This window comes from Muscardinus avellanarius (genome assembly GCF_963383645.1).
Source record: "Muscardinus avellanarius genome assembly, chromosome: 2".
Classification (NCBI taxonomy): domain Eukaryota; kingdom Metazoa; phylum Chordata; class Mammalia; order Rodentia; family Gliridae; genus Muscardinus; species Muscardinus avellanarius.
Genome location: NC_137787.1, coordinates 13,705,287 through 13,730,322, shown reverse-complemented (window position 1 = coordinate 13,730,322; position 25,036 = coordinate 13,705,287). Strand labels below are relative to the sequence as shown.

General features: G+C 39.8%; 1 protein-coding gene across 2 annotated transcripts in view; it reads left to right on the top strand.

Annotated features, from left to right (window-relative positions):
* Nucleotides 1–25,036, top strand: part of NYAP2 (neuronal tyrosine-phosphorylated phosphoinositide-3-kinase adaptor 2) — a gene marked incomplete at both ends in the record, with an annotated part of 293,502 nt that overhangs the window by 170,211 nt on the left and 98,255 nt on the right. Inside the window, one exon of one of the 2 annotated variants that reach the window (XM_080689004.1) lies at nt 10,823–11,923. In XM_080689004.1, the coding sequence (XP_080545130.1) occupies nt 10,823–11,923 (1,101 nt within the window). Of the gene's footprint in view, nt 1–10,756; nt 11,924–25,036 lie in introns of both variants that reach the window. The other variant, XM_080689005.1, reaches the window with a different exon arrangement.

The following is a 25,036-nucleotide window of genomic DNA, read 5'->3' as shown; positions in this document are numbered from 1 at the left end:
AGTTCATTACCTTAGATTTTTCAGAATTCTCACCAAGAAATCTTAGCCATAATCTTAATTTAATTTAACCTCATAGCCAGATTTTATTGGAAGGGCCCTGGATTTGACTTCTCCGTGAGCCTATCTCTATTTTGAAATCTTTTGCTGCCTAAAGAAGGTTTCCAGGCAAATGCCTCCTTGGTACTATTTCCCATCATTTCTTCTTGAACAGCAAGCAGTTCATTTCTCTGTCTGTCTGTCTTTTTTGTCTGTCTCTCTCTCACCATCTTTTATCATATGTAACTAAAAGAATCCAACCCACTCTTTCACATTCCTCTGGAACTTTCCTTAGTTAAGTCCACAATTTCATTGGACCTAACTAAGGAAAGTTACATTTTGTAACTTGGGTACATTTTGTATTTTCTATATTAGCCCACACCATGACCCAGTTCTCCTAATTATTTCTCAATCTGTAACACAGGTCTCCCTTTTTTTCTAATCCTTGATAGTAATGATCTCCCCAGTGGTCCCAGCCTCCCAACAGGCTTCTCATTGAGCCTCAGGTCCCTGTTACCACCAAGTCCCAGAGCGGATGCATGAGTTTTAGATTTTTGTTATAGCAGCACCACACTTCCGGTGCAAGTTTCAGGTATATATAACTGCAAAATGAATTATCCCCAAATTTAGAGATGTGAAAGCAATAGTGTATTTGCTCGTAATTCTATGGGTTGAATTCAACAGGACACAGAATGGTCCTTTGGTGGGCCCAAATGGCTTTCATTTTACCTGGGTGGCTCAACAAGTCAGAGGTTGGGGTTAATGAGACAGGTGTTTACAGTAGGCACAGGGAAGTGTGATGATATACAATAAGGGTCTGGTATAACACATTCTAGGAGCTGGTAGCAATGAAACCACAGATCTCAAGTTACTGTTGGATGGAGCCACACAAAGTAAGGATTAGAACTGGCTCAGCAGTGTAGTCCAAGTATGAACATTGAATGCAACTATTTTCATTATTGATTCTGTGTTTTGGGAAAAATTTTTTGCCAACTATTCCTTTGATAGAAGACTAATATCTAGAGTTTGATTTCAAGAAACAACCTTCACCCTTATCGTGTGAGATGATCTCTCTCTCTCTCTCTCTCTCTCTCTATATATATATATATATATATATATATATATATATATATATACTTATATATTTATATATATATTTTTTGCGGGTCTGGGGATGGGCATTCAACCTCTGAGCTACAGCCTCTGCTTTTTGTTTTTCTTTATTTTGAAACAGGGTCTCACTAAGTTGGGGAGGGACTCACTAGGTAGCTGAGGCTATCCACAAATCATGATCCTCCAGTCTCGGCCTCCCAAATGCTGGGATTACAAGCATGTGCCACCACACTTGGCTTCATATTTTTTAATCTATTTTAATTTGTTTTTAAAAGTCAAGTTATAAATTCCAATTTTATTTTATAGCTAGTAGGTTGAGATTATTAGTTCAAAAACAGTGGTTTTTATTAGAATATCCTACTATATACTCAACAAAAATGAATGTAAATAAAAATGTCCTTTCACGATTTTCCCAGTATTGTGCATCTTCAATGGGGCAGAGATGAGGTTAGAATCATGTGCATGAGTTTAAATCAAAGCTCTTCCAGTTTTACTCAATGTTCACATTCAGACTACACCGCTGAGCCAGTTCCAAGCCTTACTTTGTGTGGCTCCATCCAACAGTGACGAGTTCTATGGTTTCATTGCCACCAGCTCCCAGACTGTGATATGCCTGACCCTTATTGTATATCATCACATTTTCCTGTGTCTACTATAAGCAAACCACTGGCATTTGCAACTTCTGTCCTTTAACAGATATCTTGTAAAAAGAAAATGGGTAGTATTGTGGGACTTGTGACAGTAAAAAATAAAAATATCCCCCAAAGCCCTGGAAATGTGTTATGAAAAAGTTATTGTGAGCACAATCCAGCTGAAAGTGGGAAATGTGTCTCTCACCTTCAGAATCAGCCTGTTCTAGCAGCGTAGTGTGGACACTATTTATCTTTCCTAGTTTTACACTTCCCAGTTTAAATCACTTACTTAAATACATTTCTATAGTAAGAGACACAAAGGTATAGTTCTGCTTTTTATAGCATGGACCAATAACTTAAAATCATTTGTTAGGCTGTATACAAAATAATGAATTACTTATCTTTTCCCTCATTGCATTCCTTTTTCCAAAAGAGTATATAAATTAACAGATTTCCTTTTAAAATTTAGTTTGTAAGGAATTCATATTTATTTATTGGTAAGATGTGGGAGTTGGACTAGATAATCTCCAGGAGTCCTTCAAATGCTATGGCCAGACAGTCCTTCCATGAGGGAAACCACTGACCTGGGCTGTGGCTCTTTTTCAACTCTCAGGTCAAGAACACCAACAAACATGAGAGCATGATTTTATGTTACCTTTTTTTAAATAAGAAAAATGTATTTCTGAAGGCTAGGTTGACAAAGGACATGGTGAATTTCCAAAATTAACTGTGAAAGACAGATCATCTAGGCATGACTGAAAGCCATGCCTCACCTCTGTGCTCAGATATCTCATTTCAAAATTGTCACTTTCTGCTTATTCAATGCTGCTGTCATTATTCTATTTTAAGCATTGAAATTTGTGTGCTGGAGCTGAACAGGAATTATTGCTTCTATCTTTGGGCTTATTAGAAATAATTTAAAATTCATTTAAGAGTGATAAAAATCACCTTTTCATTATGATTGATTTCAGTTAAATGTTAAAATTTGCAATACAATTTTATTCTTTTGTTAGCAGTGTTTAGCACATAGACACACACACACACACACACACACATATATATATATATATATATATATATATAGAGAGAGAGAGAGAGAGAGAGAATATTTTTACATTTTAAAGTAAATTTTCTTTACTTTTTAATTGCCCAGAGAGAGCTTAAAGTAGAATAAATTATGTGACGATGTTGCCTAAAATTTCAGACTTTTCCTTTTATAGATAAACTTTTAAAAAAGCTGATATGACAGTTGAAACACCTCTTCACTGCTCTACAAATTATTTTTTCAGTACTTGTTCTATGGCAAATGAGGAGAACAATTAGTTCATTAAAAAGGAAACTGTTTTCTGCTCTTTTTTTCCCCCAGAAAATAAAAAAAAAAATCATGAATGTGTAAGGGGGAGGTGAGCTGAAAACAGATCTTATGTACTGAAGGAACACATCCTGGCCATCTGTAATTTATTTAACATTTCATTCACTAAGTTACCTTAATTTTCCCATTTCAAAATGTGGGTTAGTGCTAAGGAAGAGGACCAGGACAAGAAGGGCTTGAATTCAGTGAATCTGTCTGCATTCAGCTCTTCTCACCAGGCAGGGAAGAGAAGAGGAAGGAAACTTGCCTGGACCATGAGGGCTTTCCCCAGGCAAGGCTGGCTGCAGGATCACATCAGTTGGCGGGCAGCCAAAGCAGCAGAACGGAGAGGAGCAGGGAGTAAATTTGCCAAAGCAAACAACAGCAAACATCCAGGAAAATGGGTCAGATTTAAGCAGCATGTGCCTGGACACAAATTAGAGGCTGGAGTGTCAGAAAGCAGAAAGGTCATTCTTGGGTGCACCTCTGGGTGAGCATCACTGCTCTGCAGTAGCTCGAAAGTGTCCTCTGTGACACTGTTGCAGGAGGTGAGCAGGTATGGAGAGGAGGCAGGAGAAACTGAAAAGGTTCCCCAAGAAAGAGTTGTATCAATTCTTTTTTTTTTTTTTACCTTTTTGAAAACTTTTTATTGGTGTGTTGTAGTCATATATCTTAATGGAGTACATGAAGATGGAGGCATACATGCACACATCACCCAATTAGCCCTTACCCAATTCCCACTCCATTTCCTCTGCCCTCCCTCCTTCTCATGATTGGCTTAGTGATTGACTTTGATGTTTGTGAATGTTTATCATGTGCATTAGAGAATTTCCCTCTTCCCCCCTCCCATCCCCTCATTTAGATCACCTAATTTGCTCATCTATAGTATCTCTTTCTTCATCTAGAGTTCTTCCTATGACCCATTTTCTCCCTAGCTCCCACATATTAGGGAGAGCATCCAATTTCTTATTTTTTGTGACTGACTAATCTCACTTAGCATAATGTTCTCCCGTTCCATCCATTCCCCTGTAAATGATGTAATTGTGTTTTTCTTTATGTCTGAGTAAAATTTTATTGTGTACATATCCCATACTTTGGTAATCCATTCATCTGTTGATGAACAGCCTTGAAAGGATCCCGATGCCTGAGGATGAAATGAAAGCAGGTGTTCATCATTCAACTGCAAAACGGTCTTAACATAGGGTTCAATAAATACATTCTTGTGTTCGGTGGCTCAGGCTGCTGTAACAGAATAAGGTTGACTTAAACTACAGAAACTCATTTTCTCATACTTCTTGAGACTAGACATGCAGGATTAAGATGCTGTGGTTGGTTTCTGGGCAGGCTCTCTACCAGGCTTGTATAGTAACACCGTCTGTCTGTCTGTGTTCTGACTTGGTTAGAAATGTAGGGAAGAACTTTTATTATAATTCCAGCATGAAGGCCCCACTCCTATGACTTCACCTAAACCTAATTATCTCCCAAAGTCTTCATCTACAAATAACATTGTAATGGGGGTCAAGACTTTAACATATAATTTATTTATATTTTGGCTGGCGAGTAGAATACAATAGCCACTGTCAACTTTGATAATCTCAAAGTCACCATAAAAGGCATATATTACATTTGGGTTTTCTTACAGAAAATATCTATAACTGTTTTGACATTGAAATTGTCCTCATATTGTAAGTGGGTTGTCTAGATTCCTTATGAATAGTTGTTCTGTCATAATTCTTAAGTATGTGGATTTCTGGAATAGAAATTTATCTTTCTTCAAATATTTCATAGACATAAAAGTCTTCATTTTATTTTATTTTTCTGTTTCTTTTGGCAAGAAAATTAAGTGTCACTTGCTTACATTTTTTTTTTTTTTTTTTTGGTGGTGCTGGGAGTGGAACCCAGGGGCTTTCCACCTCTGGGCTATACTCCCAGACCTATTTTATATTTTATTTAGAAACATGGTCTCACCAAGTTACCAAGAGCCTCACTCAGTAGCCAAGGCTGGCTTGGAACCTGTGCGATCCTCCTGTCTCAGCCTCCCAAGTGCGGGTATTACAAGTGTGAGCCACCACACCTGGCCACTTGCTTACATTTTGAGTGCAACCCGAGCATTGATCTCACTCAGCTCAAAGGCCACCTTCTAATCTATGTGGGAAAGAGGGCCATTGTCTCCAGGTTTGTTCTCCAGTTGTGGTGTGGCTTCCTGGATACCACACTACTACCAGATCTATTGGTAGCTTATAGTTTAAGAGAGAGTACTGAGCGGGGCATGATGGCGAGGGTATGTAATCCCAGTACTTGAGAGGCTGAGATGGGAGAATCTCATATTCAAGGCTGGCCTCAAAACTTAGTGAGATCCTCAACAACTAAGCCAGAACTGTTTATTTTATTTTTTTATTTTTATTTTTTTTAATTTTATTTTATTGGTGCACTGTATTCATACATCATAGTGGGATACAAACTTTTGTAGACATACATGCACACATCACCCAGTCAGCCCCACCCGATCCCCACCACATTCTCTCCCCATCCCTCCCTCCCATGCTTGGCTTAGTGGTTGACATCTAGTATTACAGCAATTTATCCAAAATTAAAAATGATAATCTCACATAACAGTTTCATTTGTCTGATACCAAGCTTTGATGACTTAAAGATAACATTTCAATATTTCTTTTTGCTTTCTTTCTTACCAGAGAATATTTTTTTTCTATTTTTTAGGTGAAACTATCATATATTTATATATTTATTTTTCAGAAAAAAATCTATCCTAATATGGAATATGGATTCTAAATACCCAAAATGATCTTGAAAAAGAACAAAGCTAGAAGATATATATTTTCTGATTTCAAACCATATAAAGCTACAATAATTGAAACAGTGTAGTACTGTTCTAAAGGCAGATATATAAACCATTGGAATTAAATACAAGCCTACAGCTAAATTCTTCCCTATATTGTCAAGTTATTTTTTACAAGGTTTCCACGAACATTTGGTGGTGGAAATAATAATCTTTTAACTAAATATTGTTGAAGAATAATAATTACATGGAAAAGAATAAAATTGGACCCTTACCTAATCCCATATACAAATATTAACTCAAAATAGATAAAAGACCTAAATATAAATCTTAAGACTATAAACTTTTAGAAGAAAATCTGGGTCATAAAACCTCACAACATTAAAATTGGCAGTGATTTCTTGGATATGATTTCAATGGCACATGCAACAGAGGAGTATACAAACTCCCTAAAAAATAAAAAATATTGTATATCCAAAGACAATGTAAACAGAGTTAAAAGTTACTAATAGAATGGGATAAAATATTTCCAAATGCTATATCTGAAGGTATATTAATATTCCAACTAGAAATCCTAAAAATTAACAACAATAGAGGCAAATAATACAATTTAGAGATAGGTAAAAGACTAACATAAATAATGAATCTCCACAGATAACCAATCTTAGTTGTCTGTTGGATGGAGAATCTTGTTTCTCTGGTTCTGGTGTGTGTTACCTATTTCTTCTTTGTAGTTAATCTCTTTGAGTATTTTCTCTAGCGCTGGTTTTGAAGACATAAATTCCTTCAGTTTCTGTTTGTCATGGAAGCTTCTTATTTTTCCATTTAATTTGATAGAACGTTTTGCTGGGTAGAAAATTTTTGGCTGGAAGTTGTTTTCTTTCAGAGTTTGGAATATGTTACTCCAAGCCCTTCTGGCTCTCATGACTTGGTTTGGGAAGTCTGGAGTGATTCTAATTGGTTTGCCTCTGAATATCACTTGGCCCTTTGTTTTTGTTGCCTTTAAGATTCTCTGCTTGGCTTCCACATTGGTCATTTTGACAATTATGTGGTGTGGGGATCCTCTTCTCCGATCCTGTCTAAAGGGAGTTCTATAAGTTTCCTGGATCTGTGTATCAACCTCTTGCTCTATGTTTGGAAAATTTTCTGCTATTACTTCCTTGAAGAGATTGTTGATCCCTTTGGTTTCATTTTCTTTTCCCTCCTCTATTCCAATTAATCTTAGGTTAGCTCTCTTAAAATGGGCCCATATTTCTTCAATGTCAGATTCCTGCTCTTGGATATTTTTTTCTAGATTAGAAACTATGCATTCATTTTTGGAATGATCATCTTCTAAGAGCGAGATTCTGTTCTCCATGTGGTCTAATCGGTTGTTCATGCTTTGAATTGAGGCCTTTACTTCATTAATTGCATCCTTTATCTCTTTTTGGCTCTCTCTGAGTTCTTTTCGAAGCACCTCTATTATTTCTACAGTTATTTTCCTGATTTGATCTTCTAGAAATCTCTGATTTTCTGTTTTATTGGGTTCTGATGTTGTGGGGTTGTGGGCATTCATTGCTCCAGTGTTTCCTCTTTCCCATGATTTCAGAAGTTTGTGCCTTCTCTGGGTTCTTCCCTAGGGTCACTATGACTTCACTTAAGGTGCTCTGGATCTCGAGTCTGTAGTATCTCAGACCCCACTACTCCTTTACTGGGTTGTATCGCAGAGTCTCCGACCCAGGGAGTCGATAGAGGCTGCTTTAAACTATGGGGGGTGCCAGGTTGCACGTTCTCCTATGGTGTGATATCTCTGCCACCGCCACTCCCCCACTGGGTCAAGTCCCAGGGAGTACAGTACTGGGATTTCTCATCTGGGGCCCACAATTTGACTCACTGTTCTTGAGTTCACAGATGTAGCTGTACTGGACTCGGTCAATTCGCTGCTGCTGCCGCCTGTGGCAATATGGCGCCGCTGCCACGCCCTCCGCCATGAGGCTGGCTTATTTCTTTTTGGTTTTGAGTTCCACTCTGAGTCCCTGCAACATGTGCTGAGCTCAGCCACTGGGAGCTTTAGATGCTCCCTGCGCTGAAAAATCCCGCCTGGCTGTACTGCAGCGGCTCACCTCGGCTTGCTGTAGCCGTCTGGTGAATTTGCCGCTGCCGCCGGCAGTATGGCACTGCTGCCACGTCCTAGGGCGTGAGGCTGGTGTATCTCCTCTGTGGCTCTGAGCTCTGTTCTCAGTCTGCTTTCTCTCTGGAGCCTGGTGATTTTTTTGTTTCTCTGGTGATGGTGTTTTCTGGCTATGAAAGGTGCTGATTTTGTGGTAATGGAGATTGGTTGTTAGCGGGGCTCTTAAGCCCCACTTTTCTCGGTCGCCATCTTCCCGGAAATCTCAGAACTGTTTAATAAATGAGAAAAATGAAAACAAGAAAAATGAAAGATGTATTTTACATATTAATGTTCACACTTTATGGAGTTCACCTTCTCATGGATATACCTCTGGCACCCACTCATAGAGTACTTCACTATTCAGATTCCTCCTCTAAGGATTCACCCTCCCTCACACCACTTAGTTGTTCCTAGAGCCCAATAGTAAGGGCAAATACTTTCCCATAGTGTGTGCTACTTAGTTTAGAGTGATTCCCTGTGGTTGAAGATGATTAGAAACAAGTTTGAAGGAATAGTCTCAGTGGACCTTTGTTCTTCTATGTCCTGATCCTTTCAAAGTCCTTCTATTACTAAAATATAATTTTACTTTGCTCTACCTCTTATGTTTGAATATAATCTGATGACTTATTTAAAGCATGATAAAATTAATAAATTTAAAAACCAGAAAATATTATGCTAAGAGGGGTGATACGGGGAAGAGTTACTAGTTGCGTTTCTCTTTCCAGGAGGACTGACTGTCGTTTACACCATTTTGTATCCAGGCTTTTTACTTTGGGCATTAAAGGACTTCAATGCTACAGCCCCTGGAAAATAACATCTTGTGTTAGCTAGTATGGATCAAAGGAAAAAATCTAGATATCTAAAAATCTAGAAATCTAGATATCTAGAATCTGTTCTTCAAAAAGCTGCTGAATTGTAGCGAGCACAATCATCATCATGGAGCAAATGGAACAGACTATTTGAAATCGCATATCACCTGGCAAAATGGAATACATACTACTAAAATATATCCTACTAAATACTTGAAATATATCCTACTAAATGCTTGATTGATTTCTTTTTATCAAAGACACAATTGCTCTCTTGGGTAGCCACGTAACTACCAAGGGGCCCCTTAAGATGCCCCTTGACAGTAGGAAGTCGTTCGAGGGTTGAATCTTCACACCTTATCATCAAAAGGCCAGGATCATGAGTCGGTCCCGCACTCATGTGACCTCTGTGCGGGTGGGGGTGGTGGGGACAAACCCTCATGAGAATCATGTGTTCCCACAAGTAAACCCCTCCCCCATCAGATATATACCTTAAAAGGAAGAGCCCGCCTCTTCCAGTCTCAGATGGGCTGCTGGGATGGGCTGCATGGATGGGATGGGCTGCGTGAGTCCCGAGAACAGACTGGCTCCATCCCCGGAGGAAGGGCCACGCCAATAAAGGCTGATATCATGTACCTTGTAGCACCCTCCCCCCCCGTGCTTTTATGCTCACCAAACCTGCACTTTATCTTACACTCTCCTTCATTATGTTTTAAGAAAGCTTCTACACCATGAGTGATGCTAGTTGAATAAACCAAGGAAAAATTTAGGTGTTTCTTAACTTGGGTCTTGAGAACCCTCTCTTTAGGCTTATAACTACAGAGAAGGCCAGGAGGTTAGCACCTATGTACTATACTGTCAACTGCCAGCCAGCGTAAGCAAATAAGCTCTGCCACAAATGTATAATGATGATAATTATCATAATCATATAGCAACACAATGAGATAATGAGATAATAACAAGACACTAGTACCTTCCCTGCATGCTAAACAATTGATTTCCGTCATAGACATTTACAAGCTTGTACTGCCTTGCTGGATGGTGTCAGAAGTTTATATTATATCAATAAAAGGCTAGGTCCCAGGATGCATGGTACACATATTTATTGTGAGCTTCCAGGAGTTATTTTTGAAGCTTATGCATCAGTCCCTGGGTTTATTCCATTTTAAAAATCTCCAGGGATTTCTGATATGTCATTGAAACATATACAATAAATTTATTCTAAGACAGTGTTTGAGATATCATAAAAGATGTTAGGGACAAAAATCAGACAAATGAACACAAGCAACAGTACCTGGAGATTTAGAGATTAACTTGTCTAGCCTCGTAAGACTTCTACATCACATTTCCCCCTGAAGTTACAGATCCATCTTCATAGAAGCTATTTATTTGAGCTGAGGCAGAGATTAAGCAGTTCTAGCAGGCTAGGAAATATGTATCCTAAGTAAAAGCAAGGTGTGATCATGTGTAACAGCCATACAGTAGTAAAGCTCAATCTTACAAGCATTTTCGTGAATATTTGTGTTAATGGACACTAGACTTTTATTATTATTGTCGTCATTATTATTCACCTGGGCTTCTGTCTCATGTCTTGCAGGTTAATTTTTAAGAGGTTCATGATTGCTATTATCTAACAAGCTTCATCATTCACTTAGAAATTCTAAGTCAGCAGGGTGAACAGTCCTAATGTGAATGTATTTGTCAGCGTCAGATTCTTAATGAGTCCAAAGATGAGAATTCCTATTGTTCTGCCATCAGGCCTTTCTAAATATGGGAAACATTTGACTCTGTGGCTGGTTTTTAGGCCAAGCCTCCAGCTACAAATGAGGTTGGCTACTCTTCCCATCAAAAGTATACAGTAGTAAACAGAAGTGCAAATCATTTTTGAAAGTTTTGTAATTTCATCTCTTTTATCATTCTTCCCCCTTCTTTTAGTGTGTGCCAAACCAAGACCCCACAGTGATGAATATTCAAAGAAGATTCCCCCTCCAAAACCTAAACGGAACCCAAACACCCAGCTCAGCACGTCCTTCGACGAAACCTACATTAAAAAGCATGGGCCGCGGAGGACATCGCTCCCTCGAGATTCCTCCTTGTGCCAGGTCAGCAGCCCGGCCGGGGAGCCCGAGGACGAGGAGCCCGTGTACATCGAGATGGTGGGGAACATCCTCAGAGACTTCAGGAGGGAGGACGACGACCAGAGCGAGGCCGTCTACGAGGAAATGAAATACCCCATTTTCGACGACTTAGGCCAAGATGCCAAGTGCGACTTGGACCATCACAGTTGCTCTTCGCAGTGTGCTACGCCCACGGTGCCTGACTTGGACTTCGCCCGGTCCTCAGTGCCAAGTACTCCCAGGGGCTTGCTCTGTGACATCCCCCCGCCCTTCCCCAACCTGCTTTCCCATCGGCCCCCTCTGCTGGTGTTCCCGCCCGCCCCGGTGCACTGCTCCCCCAATTCCGACGAGTCCCCGCTCACCCCGCTGGAGGTCACCAAGCTCCCAGTGCTGGAGAACGCGTCTTACATGAAGCAGCCGGCCGGGGCCTCTCCGCCCTCCCTGCCATCTCACGGCTCCGGCCATGGGAAACTGGAGAAGGACCAGAGCGGGGTCCTGGGACCTGCTTCTGCGTCCTCCGTGCTGTCCTCGTCCCCGCCGCCTCCGTCCACTCTGTACCGAACCCAGTCTCCCCATGGCTATCCTAAGAGCCATTCGGCCTCGCCGTCACCCGTGAGCATGGGGCGGTCGCTGACGCCCCTGAGCCTCAAGAGGCCGCCCCCCTACGACGCCGTGCATTCAGGCAGCCTCTCCAGGAGCTCCCCGTCAGTGCCTCATTCCACCCCCAGACCCGTGTCGCAGGATGGGGCCAAGATGGTCAACGCTTCGGTGAACACCTACGGGGTGGCCCCCGGCGGTGGCTCTCGGTCCAGAACCCCCACGAGTCCTCTGGAAGAACTAACCAGCCTCTTTACCTCAGGACGCAGCCTGCTGAGGAAGTCCTCGTCCAGCGGCCGCCGTTCCAAGGAGCCGGCAGAGAGTAAGTGTGCAACGACTGTGGTGAGCCCAAGGCGTAGTGTGAGACCACATGGATGTAAGTGTGCAACGACTGTGGTGAGCCCAAGGCGTAGCGTGAGAGACCACATGAATGTAAGTGTGCAACGACTGTGGTGAGCCCAAGGGGTAGTGTGAGACCACATGGATATAAGTGTGCAACGACTGTGGTGAGCCCAAGGCGTAGTGTGAGACCACATGGATGTAAGTGTGCAACGACTGTGGTGAGCCCAAGGCGTAGTGTGAGACCACATGAATGTAAGTGTGGAACGACTGTGGTGAACCCAAGGCATAGCGTGTGAGACCACATGGATGTAAGTGTGCAACGACTGTGGTGAGCCCAAGGCGTAGCGTGAGAGACCACATGAATGTAAGTGTGCAATGACTGTGGTGAGCCCAAGGGGTAGTGTGAGACCACATGGATATAAGTGTGCAACGACTGTGGTGAGCCCAAGGTGTAGTGTGAGACCACAGGGATGTAAGTGTGCAACGACTGTGGTGAGCCCAAGGGGTAGCGTGAGAGACCACATGAATGTAAGTGTGCAACGACTGTGGTGAGCCCAAGGGGTAGCGTGAGAGACCACATGAATGTAAGTGTGCAACGACTGTGGTGAGCCCAAGGCGTAGTGTGAGACCACATGGATGTAAGTGTGCAACGACTGTGGTGAGCCCAAGGCGTAGTGTGAGACCACATGGATGTAAGTGTGCAACGACTGTGGTGAGCCCAAGGCGTAGCGTGAGAGACCACATGAATGTAAGTGTGCAACGACTGTGGTGAGCCCAAGGCGTAGTGTGAGACCACATGGATGTAAGTGTGCAACGACTGTGGTGTAGCATGTGACAGGCCACTGAGATGTAAGTGTGCAATGACTATGGCGAGCCCAAAGGTTGGCCTGAGAGAGACCGTAGGGATGTTAAGTGTGCAGTGCCTATGGTGAGCCCAAGGTGTAATATGTGACAGACCACTGAGATTTAAGTGTGCAATGCCCATGGTGAGCCCAAAGAAAGTGTGTAAGAGACCACAGAGATGTAAGTGTGCGGTGCCTATGATGAGCGTGAGGTGTAGCTGAGATAGACCACAGGGATGTAAGTGTGCAGCGACTACGGCCAGCCCAAAGTGTAGGTGTGACTGCGAAGGGAGGAGGAACCCCAGGTGAAGGTGAAAAAGCATGGGGCCCGTGGTCTTTGGTCCTTTATGTTCAAATGTCAGGATGCAAAATCATTATTATACTTCTTACAAGGAAAAAGTGTACCCTGAATGTCAACCGAAAGAATTAAAAATAGAGATTTGTATTTTTTTTTAAAAAAAGGAGAGGGCTGTTTTTAAAATTAAAAAAATAATAATAAAATAAAAAATAAAGAATAAAAAAATAAAAATAAAAAGAATAAAAAACTTTTGTAGAAAAGAAAGCAATTGGAGATAGAATTTAGAAACTTTCTTTCTTCTTTTTACTAAGCACTTTCCCTAAAAGCAAAGAAAATTATTCATACTTTTGATGACACGAGTGACAGTGGCCCTCCTAGATAGTTAATATGGATTTGTAGAGGCCACTGGTCCTGTCATATATGTGTGTGTATGTGTGTGTGTGTGTGTGTGTGTGTGTGTGTGTATGTATATTTTACCTAGAGAGACTTATGAAAGCATTACTTAAACAATTACACTAAAATATTTTATTTATGTAATGGAAAAGCAGCAGTTTCTAATACCTTAGGCAGGTCTAGAACTGTGTCCATACAAGTGTCCATACAACAAACATAAAGTTATATTAAAATTATTTTAAGAATTGAATGAAAAACAAGAAACAGCCTCTTTCTAGAAAAAATATTTTTCATCTAGGGCAATTTTGCTCTCAAGGGTACTCGACAGTGTCTATAGACATCACTCTTTGTCAGAGTTGAGCTCCACCGGTATCTTTTCAGGATGGACCAAGGATGCTGCATTACAACCTACTATGGACGAAAGTACAAATAATAAATAGTAAATAATAATAAAGGACTGAGACATACTAATAATATTTTAAAAAAGAAAAGAGCCAGATGTGGTGGCATCTACTTTTAATTCCAGTAGTTGGCTGAGACAAGAGGACATAGTTTCAAGACTAGCTTCAGAAACTTAGCAAGACTCTCAGAATACTAGCAAGATCTTGTTTCAAAATAAAAAAATTAAAAAAAAGGGCTGGAGATGCAGCTCGGAGGTAGAATGCCCCTGGGTTCAATTCCTAGCACTACAAGAAAAAAAAAAAGTTTTTTTGGTCCACCATGTCAGTAGTGCCGAGGCCAAGAAAATCTGGTCTAGATTATATATTAAGAAATTTATTATTATTATTATTATTATTATTATTATTATTATTAATTTTGGTGGTACTGAGGTTTCTGGAAGCCCTTCTACCTCCAGGCTACACTCCCAGACCTATTTTATATATTTTTTAAATTTGGAAACAGGGTCTCTTAAACCAGCGAGGCTGGCTTTGAACCAGCGCGATCCTCCTGTCTCCGCCTCCCAAGCGCAGGGATTACAAGCGTGCGCCACCACGCCCGGCTTAAGAAATTTAAAGTATCATTAACTCATTTGGTATTCACAAGGACCAAGTACTTTAGAGTAAAGAAAAAGACACAAAGAAAAATAATTTATTTTAAAACATATAATTGCTGCTGTGAAATTAATAGAACTTTCATCTTATCATTGTTTAAACTATTGGATTTTCTCCCTACCTATCCACATTTTGGAGAATCCTTAACAACTCCAGCTGGCAGCTAATGTCAATTAGCTAGAAAAAGTATATGTAAAAGAAATGATTAACTAATGAAGTTATTTCAAGAAAAATCCATCTGTTAGAATCAGTCTGTGTGCTACATGTCACAAAGTACTGTATCTGACTTCTTCTTCTTTTTTTTTCTTTTGGTGGTACTGGGGTTCCTGGAAGCCCTTCTACCTCCGGGCTACACTCCCAGACCTATTTTTACATTTTTATTTGGAAACAGGGTTTCCTAAGCCAGCACGCGTGGCTGGTTTTGAACCTGCGCCATCCTGTCTCTGCCTCCCAAGCGCGGGGATTACAAGCATGCGCCACCACACCCGGCACTCTTTCTGACTTCTAAAGCAAAGCTTGAAGGTGGAAAAATGATCCAAGCTCTTCATAGCTTTTAGGAGGCTAAGGTTTGGGTTTTTCCCCATCTGCTACTGGCCATATATCAATTCTTCAGAGCAGTGGCCTGCCCTGACTTACATTAGCCTCAATATATTATTTTACATAAATGGGAGGGAGAAAAAAGTAGATAGTACAAATAAATTATCTAATTGCTATTTGTTTTTCTTTTAACTAGAAGAAAAGAGAAGGATACTAGAAAAACTATAAAGACTCTCAGAAACACTGTGTAATACAAAACATGGAACCCAGAGTGTGAATAATTGAGAGCTAAATCATAATTGCTCATGCAGCTCCCTTGGGGATACAAGTCTCCCTTTTAATTCTGCCTGATAGGATTTGCAGATGCCTGTTGATACCTTAGGAATATAATATGGGACATGAAATTGTATAGTATTCATAACTTCTGAGTCTCATCTTTTTAAACATTTTAGGATTTTTTTTACCTTTTGAGAATAAAAGTAAAGCTGATATCTCTTTTGCTTTACTAGAAGACTAAAGTTCTACTATTCAATCAAAAAGAAACATAATTTTTGTTTAACTAAAGAAATCTCTGTCAAATAAGTTAGGTAAAATGCACATACTTGTAATATCAGCACTTGGGGGGCTGAGATAGAAGGATCACAGGTTTAAGGCCAGCCTCAGCAACTTAGTGAAACCCTGTTTCAGAATTTAAAAATATATAAAGGGCTGGGAATAGCTCAGAAATAGGATACTGTCGGATTCCATTCTCATTACTGCAAACAAAGAAATCTTGGTCAAATTTACCTTCATTCTTATTTTGAATAAGATGTAAAAGGCATACATACTTAGTGTTCTCATGGTCTAAATAAAGGTTTACAATTGTTGGTAAGTACTGGGCAATAGAAGAGAGATAAAATAAGACAAAAGTGGTAGATGTGTGTGTGTGTGTGTGTGTGTGTGTGTGTGTGTGTGTGTGTGTGTGTGGTGGTACTGGGGTTCCTGAAAACCCTTCTACCTCCGGGCTACACTCACAGACGTATTTTATATTTTTATTTGGAGACAGGGTCTCTTAAACCAGCGAGGCTGGCTTTGAACCAGCCTGATCCTCCTGTCTCCGCCTCCCAAGCGCGGGGATTACAAGCGTGCGCCACCCACCACATGTGGCAAAAGTGGTAGATTTTAAATAAATTCCACTTTGTTTCACTCTTTTCTAAATATGGCCTTCACACTAAATGAATTAAATGAAAAGATTTGATAATCTCTATCGCTTTAATAATTATCTTCTATTTGGTTATTATTACTAATATATTTTTAAATTTGTACGGGGAAAAGAATTATTTAAGGCCTGAAATAAGCGATATCATTCATATATTGCTATTGTAAATTTTTGTGTCCACCTAAAAAACATACTCGGTGCAAATATATTTTACAGCAAACTTTGGAAACTCACATAATCATAGCTTCCCCCAATTTATTTTCTTAAATGTTCTCTTATATATGCTTTTTCTCCCCCTTTGGTACTGAGGATTGAACCTGGGGATGGCCTATCTCTGAGCTATACCCTCAGCCCTATTTTACATTTTGAGACAGGCTCTATCTAGCTTATTGTGCACTGCTGGCCTTAAACTGTGATCCTCTTAATTATGGGATTCCAGGTATGTGCCATCATGCCTGACTAACACTTTTTAAAAAATTTTAGAATACGTAGGCCATAAATAATCCATTTGTTTTAATAAAGCACATGCCGTGGATCATAGAAAATAACATCCAGGACAAATGAAAACAAGAAGAAACTCCCCCACCCCCACTTTTTCTACTGTTATAGAATACTTGAGATTAAATCATTTCTAAAGAATGGAGCTGGGGAACCCAAGAGTATGGCACAGTACCTGGGCGGCCTAGTGCTGAGTCGTGCGGTGGTAAGGTGAGTGGACGAGGCCGGGGGCAGGCAGGAGAGCAACAGAGGACCACGTCCACTTTTCTACCAAGCCCACTCTCAGGCTATCTGACCGCGTCTCTGAAAGAGCCATAAATCCATTCCCAAGGGGAGTGCCTCAGAATCTTATCCCTTCTTATTCAGCCCCAGCACTTACAATGGGGACCGAGATTTGGACACAAATTTAGGTATGACTAATGAAGCAACTGCTCCAACTTATTCCTACTAATTCAACTGTTAAACAATTTTAAGGGGGAGGTATGAGGAAGAAAGCAGACCAAATTGTGCTATGACTCTATTATGTAAAATTATAATGTCCCAATAAAAATTGATGTATGAATAAATAAGAATTTTTTTTTTATTTTTTTTTTATTTTTTTTGGCTTGGATTATATATATTTTTTTAATTTATTTTTTATTGGTGCAATGTATTCATACATCATAGTGGTATAAAGAAAATACTTTTGTGGACATACATGCACATCTCGCCCAGTTAGCCCCTACCCGATCCCCACCCCATTCCCTCCCCATCCCTCCTTCCCACGCTTGGCTTACTGGTTGACATCTAGTATTATAGCAATTTATACAATATTAACATCGATAATCTCACATAACAGTTTCATTTGTCTGGTACCAAACTTTTGATGACTTAAAGATAACATTTCAATATTTCTTTTTGCTTTCTTTCTTACCAGAGAATATTTTTTCTTTTTTTTTTTTTAGGTGAAACTATCATACATTTATTTATTTATTTTTCAGAAAAAAATCTATCCTGATATGGAATATGGACTCTAGATACCCAAAACAGTCTCAAAGAAGAACAAAGCTAGAAGATGTATATTTTCTGATTTCAAACCATATAAAGCTACAATAATTGAAACAGTGTAGTACTGTTATAAAGGCAGATATATAAACCATTGGAGCTAATTAAAAGCCTAGAGATAAATTTTTAAATTAAAAAAGAATAGCTTTGGAAATATATTATTTAAAATATACTTTTATGCTGGATGTGGTGGCCCGCACGCTTGTAATTCCCCCGCGCTTAGGAGTCAGAGACAGGAGGATCGCTCAGGTTCGAAGCCAGCCGCGCTGGCTTAAGAGACCCTGTTTCCAAATAAAAATATTAAAAATAGGTCTGGGAGTGTAATCCAGAGATAGAAGGGCTTCCAGGAACCCCAGTAGCACATATATACATATATACATATACATATACATATACATATACATATACATATACATATATATATACACATACATATATATGTATATATATATTCTTTTATTACCTACTGTTTTTGTACAGTATGTATTGTCCCATTTTTAAGGAAAATTTTGAAGAATCACCTAATATGCTCTAGTTATCTAGATAATCATGGTCATTTGTAACAGTCAGTTGTATACCTACTATGAGCTAATATAAAATGTCTAGCAAGGTGGCCCAGACAGGGGAGGCCTTCTTGGTGGAACTGTCATTGTTCTGAGTTATTTGTAACAATAGTGATGCAGTTTTAATAGTTTACTGCTCGCCGGGTGTGGAGGCACACGCTTGTAATCTCAGCGCTTGGGAGACAGAGACAGGAGGATCGCGCAGGTTCGAAGCCAGCCGTGCGTGCTGGCTTAGGAGACCCTGTTTCCAAATAAAAATGTAAAAATAGGTCTGGGAGTGTAGCCCGGAGGTAGAAGGGCTTCCAGGAACCCCAGTACCACCACCAAAAAAAAAAAAATAGTGTACTGCTCTGCTGAGATAGCTTCAGTGATATTTGAGGGAGCAGAGCTAAGGGACTGTCTTCTGCTATTTAAATTCATATAAGTCCTTGTGTCTGTTTCTTAGGGTTTTTCTACCTCTTTGCTTTTTTACAGGTAGTTTTATTGATACACGTGGCCTTCTTCTCTTTTTACTCTTTTCCTAATGATAATAGTACACACTTGATCAGCTATGGAACCAAAAACCTGATAGTCAAACGTGTCCCAGTAGTCTCTCAACTAATTCCAGTGTGTGGCCTTCACTGTAAGGACTATGATCTTTACTTACAAAGGCCACTTTCACAGATATATGAGATCTTGAATGGAGTCCTTGGCTTCTGTATTAGTCAGTTTTGCATTCTGTGGCCAAACGAGCAGACAAGAGCAATGTAGATAATGAAAACTTGGTTTGGTTCAATGTTTCAATGGTTTAGTTCATAATCAGCTGGCTCCAGGGCAGAAATATCATGCTAAATAGCATGGTGGAGGCAAGCTACTTAGCTCACGGCATCAAGGAATCAGAGTCACAGAGGAAAAGTTTCAAGGACAGACATAATTCCCCAAATCATGTCCCCAGTGACCCAACTTTTTTAGCCACAATCTACTGCTCAGTTACCATTGCTGTATGCCACAGCATGAAGTTTGGGGGAAAGTCTAGATCCAAGCCCTCAAAGGTTCATACCTGAGACATCAAGAATGTCAACTTCCTAAAAACCCAGTTTGTTGCCTTGGGAAACAGGTAATGATCATTGGTTTATTTTAAGAGTATCTGTACATTTTATTTAGCCTAGTTTAAACAGTTGCTTTATAAGTAACATTTAGCAGAACCATAAAGGACTTTGTCTTCTTCCTTATTCTTTTCTGTGAGAGCAGAGGCTGGCAAAGAGTGCATAGGACAAAGCTTAGTACTGAGAAGCCAAAGGGAGGAGTGGAGAGAGTTCTCATGTCTCACCTCTCCTTTGCAACAGAAGACAAGATGAAACCTGAGCCTCTGACTTCCCACAGATAAGTGTGTGTGTTGATTTTGGGCAGAAGCAGTATGGTGACTTGGAACCACCTGGCCAGAGCTGGGGACTAGAGCAAGAACCTCTGGAACTCAGATCTTCCACGATATGTAGAATTGAGCTATATTCTGAATGACACCAGATGGATACCATGGAGAGGATTTTAGAAATCCTGGCAGGACCAAGGCCTGTTAGTTCTTTAAACATCTTAAATAAGGAAACAGCTCTTTCAGGAACACTTTGCTGCTCTTGTCGCTTGTCTCCCATGCTTGCAGTCCCATGCTGTGGTCTTAGACCAATTTCTGCCTTAATGAGACTCTAGAAGCTCAGCTAGAAATTGAGCCATTCCCGGATTTTGATGTTGCTATCAAACCTTGCTCAGATTCTAAGAAATTCCTCACATAGCTCAAATCATGGTAAATGAAAGACATAGAAACCATATTTACATGAGTACCCCAAATACTTCTTGAATCACATCCACCCAGATATGATTAAAAACATAGATGTTTTGTCCTTATCACAGACTGCTCAGTGAAAAACTCTGTGGGTTGAGTTTGAAATGTTCACTATTTAACACCAATCTCTGGGGACACTGAATGTTTCTACCAAACAATACTTCAATGACAGGTGGTTAAATATTGGCGACACCATTTACTTGTATGCAGCAGAGCCTGTAATGTATTGCTTCTGTCTAACAGAGTTTATGTAAGAGAAGACAGGGAGATGAGAGAAAGAAAATACAGAGAAATTTAAAAGAGTGTATGCTGTTTACTTTTCCTTGATTAAGGGATTGGTCTGTTGGCTGGTGGGATGAATTTGGCTGGGAGGATCTGGATGAAGCAAAGGAGAAAACATCTTCACTTCCTACTGATCCTTTCAGAGATTTTGAGAGTTTAACAAAGGAAGTAGGAAGTGTGTGAATAGCATCCACATCTGGTCTTCGTTATGCCAGCCTGTACCACTGCGTTTCTCAGAATTCCTCATCATTGCTTCACGTAAGAGGAAAGTTAATGGTCAGGCAGGCCATCAAATTGAAGCTGGGGCTCAGGCTGGCAAGTTATTAACTGAAAATGTGCCTAAGTGAGTCTGGGTCATTTGATGGGAAGGACTAGCCAGTGTAGGTGGGACACACAGAGGAGAACACAACTCAGAACAAAGTATGTTGTCTAGGAAGGACATCTAGCCACATCACGTATTAAATATAGGAGAGCAGAGAGAATTCTGGAACTCAAAGTTGACACAGTAAGACAGAAGTCTTCCTTGTAGGTTACTTAAAAGGTAGAGAAGTAAAAAAGCCCATTTACCATCATGGCCAAGAATCTCAGGAATTGGGCCTAATGATGTTAACAAGGGAATAAGATGTTGAGGATCTTAAAAAATGACTGCCCCTAGGCATGGTGGCACATGCTTGTTATCTCAGCATTTGGAAGACTGAGACCAGGGGTTCGTGGTTATCGGACAGCCTCAGCTACTTAGGCCCTTTGCAACTCAGTGAGACCTGGTTTCAAAATAAAGAATTAAAAAAAACTAGGGCTGGGGGTGTAGCTCGGGGGTAGAATGTCCCTGGGTTCCATCCCCAGTACCACACACACACACACACACACACACGCACGCACACACACACACACACACACACACACACACACACACACAAAGAAATAAAAAAATGACTCGCCTCAAGCAGCTTTGTCTCAGAAACAATATCAAGCCAGCCCAACTCCATGCCCAGCAGGGGCATCAAAGAAACTAGCAGTAATAATTTGGCAACAGAAGACAACAGCCAATTCTTTGAGAATACTTCTTTAAAAATTGACACATATACCTTACTTTGATACAATGTACTCTACACAACACATTTTATAAGAATTTTATATGTATTCAGTCCTTTCAGCAATACTTGGGGGCAGGTGATATTCATATTTCCATTTTAAAGTTGGAAGCAACTGAGGAACAGCAAAACAGGAATCATATGGGCAGTAATCTGAGATTTGAATCCAGGTAATTTTGTTCCAAAGTTTCTTGCCTTATTTATGATTAATCTATACTTAATCAATAATTTCATCTTCTTTCCCTGTTCAATTGCCAATAACATTCAGCAGTTATCATCAAGACTCCAATGGCTCCTGATGTTACTATTCCCAAAGATGTGCTTAAAATGTACATGTGCTTAAAAAAGATGTACACAGATGCACTGGACCAGTTCATAGTTGTGATCTACTGAAGAAGGGGGTGTTAAATCTTCCCAGCACTTTCCACAATTCCCTTTGGAATATTTCAGTCACTACAAGGCCTGTAACCCAGGCTTCTGAGCTGTGCCTGAAGCGCATGGTCTGTCCAGAGGACCTCAAAATCGCCTAAAAGATGTGGTCAAGGAGATGTGAACACAGACCTGAGCACCTCTAAGTATAATTTAAGGATGCATGTGCAAGTGTCTTGTTCATTCCGATTTTCAGCTCTGATCTTTCCACTAGGTGAGTTCATCTGAGGGACACACAGCCTTTGCCTGCCTTTGCTTGCATCGTGGCCAGAGCTGTGCGGTAGCTTCCTGGCTCATGGCCACCCCAAGTGGAAAAATAACCCATTAATCAAAAGACCGAGACAGTGTTCAAAGGCTATTAGAACCCTAGCAGCATTGATTTACACACTGATTCAGGTAAAACAACCAAAAGAACTTCCTAAAGACCCTTTCGAAATGTTTCCTAGTACGGCCTCATTTCTCTTCAGACCTGTGTTAATGTGTAGTTGACAGAATCAAGACACTTATCTTTTATTTAAGGAAAAATAAATTCAGTTCTCCAAGAATTCATTGGCCTATTTAATTATTCCTTTTTTAAGTGAAAGTATTTTTTATGCAGGATGATGAGGTTAAATGGAGTATAAATAAAATTCCTTGATTCTGAAAGTACACGTGACTTCTCGGTTAATTGGGACCATGACATTGTCTGCTTTTCTCATTCAGTTTCTCCTAGAACTACAATATAGAATCACTGAAGAAGTCATAATTTCATAAATAATTGCTCTCCTTTCTTGGGGTAGACTACAGCGGTCTCTGATTGATGCAGGCAGACATGTTTATCCCCTGTGTTTATATTCTCTGGCTGCCGAATCTTTAAGTGCAATTTCATGTCGGCAATTTAATCAGCAATGCTTTCCATTAAGAAGAACCTTCCCTGCTTGAGATTTATAAAATGCTATGCTATTCTATTTTTAAATAGATTCCCTCAGTCATATTGAATTCTACTATACAAAATATACTAGAACTGATTTCTTTCCCTCCTTGTTCTATTAGCAAAAAAGGAGATATAATGTATTACTTTTATTTACTCTCATACATTCTCAACACTTACTTTGACATCAATAATTAATTATACATTAGCTTTAAGTAAGGAGGCTTTTACTAGCTACATAATACTTGCCAGTGGATGACCAGCATTCTTATCAAATATGATCCTAAGATCCAAAATAATTCTAATTCTAGGACAGGTTGTGTCCATCTTGGCTCAATCATGAATAAACTTTGAGACTCAGTATAATCAGTTGATCTTTAGTACTTTAGGATTCTCACTGTTCTTTAGTTTGTTTTCTTTCTTTTTGGTACTGTGTGTTGAACCCAAGGGCATTCCACATCTGAGCTTCACCCCCAGTCCTTTGTATTTTATTTTGAAACAAGGTCTTGCTAGGTTGCTGACAGTCTTGCTGAGTTGCTGAGGCTGTTCTGGGACCTAAAATCCTATTGTCTCAGCCTCCAAGTATTAAGATTACAGGTATGCACTACCAAGCCTGGATGTTTTCTCATTTTTCAAATGAAAATGTTAGATCTGAAAGCTCGGAGTTTCGTCTGGCACCCCACTCTGTGCTTGTGTGGATCATTGGGTAATCTGTAAAGCCTCAAACTCTGAGGTCCTCTGTCTAATGCTGTTCTCCCTTGCTAAAAGAACTTCCCAGAAGTCCATCGAACACTGTTGGTCTTATCTTTACGACCAAGCTCAGGTTTCCTCGACCTCAGTGAGGTTTCCATATGATACTGTTGCTAAGTACTTTCTTTGTACTTTTATAATGGCATGGACCTTACTCAAATGTGTTGTAAAGATTTGATTTTGTTTGGTTTATTATTAAGACAAACAACCAGAAATTATAAGGGCCATACCTTCTCAACATATGGTTCTATAAGACTTGGTTTAATGCCATCTTTCTCAAAGTTGAAACCTAAGAAATACAGAGGATCACAGATCATAGCCAGCCTCAGCAACTTGGCAAGGCCCTCCACAACTTAGTGAAGTCTCGTTTTAAATCAAAAAATGAAAATGGGGCTGAGAGTATTCCTTAGAGGTAGAATAACCCTGGGTTCAATCTCTGGTGTTTCCCTCCCTTCACACACACACAGAAAAGAAATATTCATTGAAGTTGTTGAATTAGTAGATATAGTGACTTGAGAAGGCTATTGGAGTTGAGAGGAAGAAAGTTGTATAAGAAATGTTTGACCATTAAAGGAAAAAAAAAAGATCAGTTTCTGTGACTTAGAAAAATTCACATTGAAATCAATGACTATTCAGCAAAAACAGAGCCGTGCAGAATGATGAATTCACTGCCTCTGCTCTCAAGTGGCATGTTTAAAAGAATGGTCATTCAATTCCAGGCAGATTTGTTGGGGGGAAAAAGATATGGAGAACATAGTCATAAGGCTTTTAAATTTGGGCCATTTTATGAATGTCAAATTATCATCAGTTTCATACAAATGAATGTGACAATTGATTCTTTTTGGATGTTTGGAGATAAAATAAGGCTTTTTATTTTGAAGAATGTAAGAGACTAACATTTTAAAGAAGAGATTTCAATCTGCTCAACATTATGCATTATTGAACTCAGATAGTAAAAGGAATGAAAACACATTCAAGTGTCATTTAGTCCCTTCGGAGGAAAGGTACTGGGCATATCCAAGGAAACTTTATGTGGTTGGTGATCTCAACTGTGTGTGTGTGCCCACCTAAAAACGAGTTTCAGATATACAATGTTTGACAAGCTTGTTTAAATTTTAAAAATCAGGTGCTTCAGAATTTGGTTATGTAGTGATAATCCCAAGTTTGATAAGGTGTCTGTAGTGTTGTGTGGTATTTCTTGGTTGGAGCAAACTCATTATTGTTGCTTGTTCATGGAAACTGGGCTAATTAAATATTTCACTCCTAGTAGAATAACCAATCAACTGAAGAATCTGAGCTATCACTATTCCCAAAGGAAAGGAGTAAAAATACTGAAGAGAATCTAAAAGGGAGGGTGGTAGAAGAAGTGTTAGTAATATGAGTTTTAATG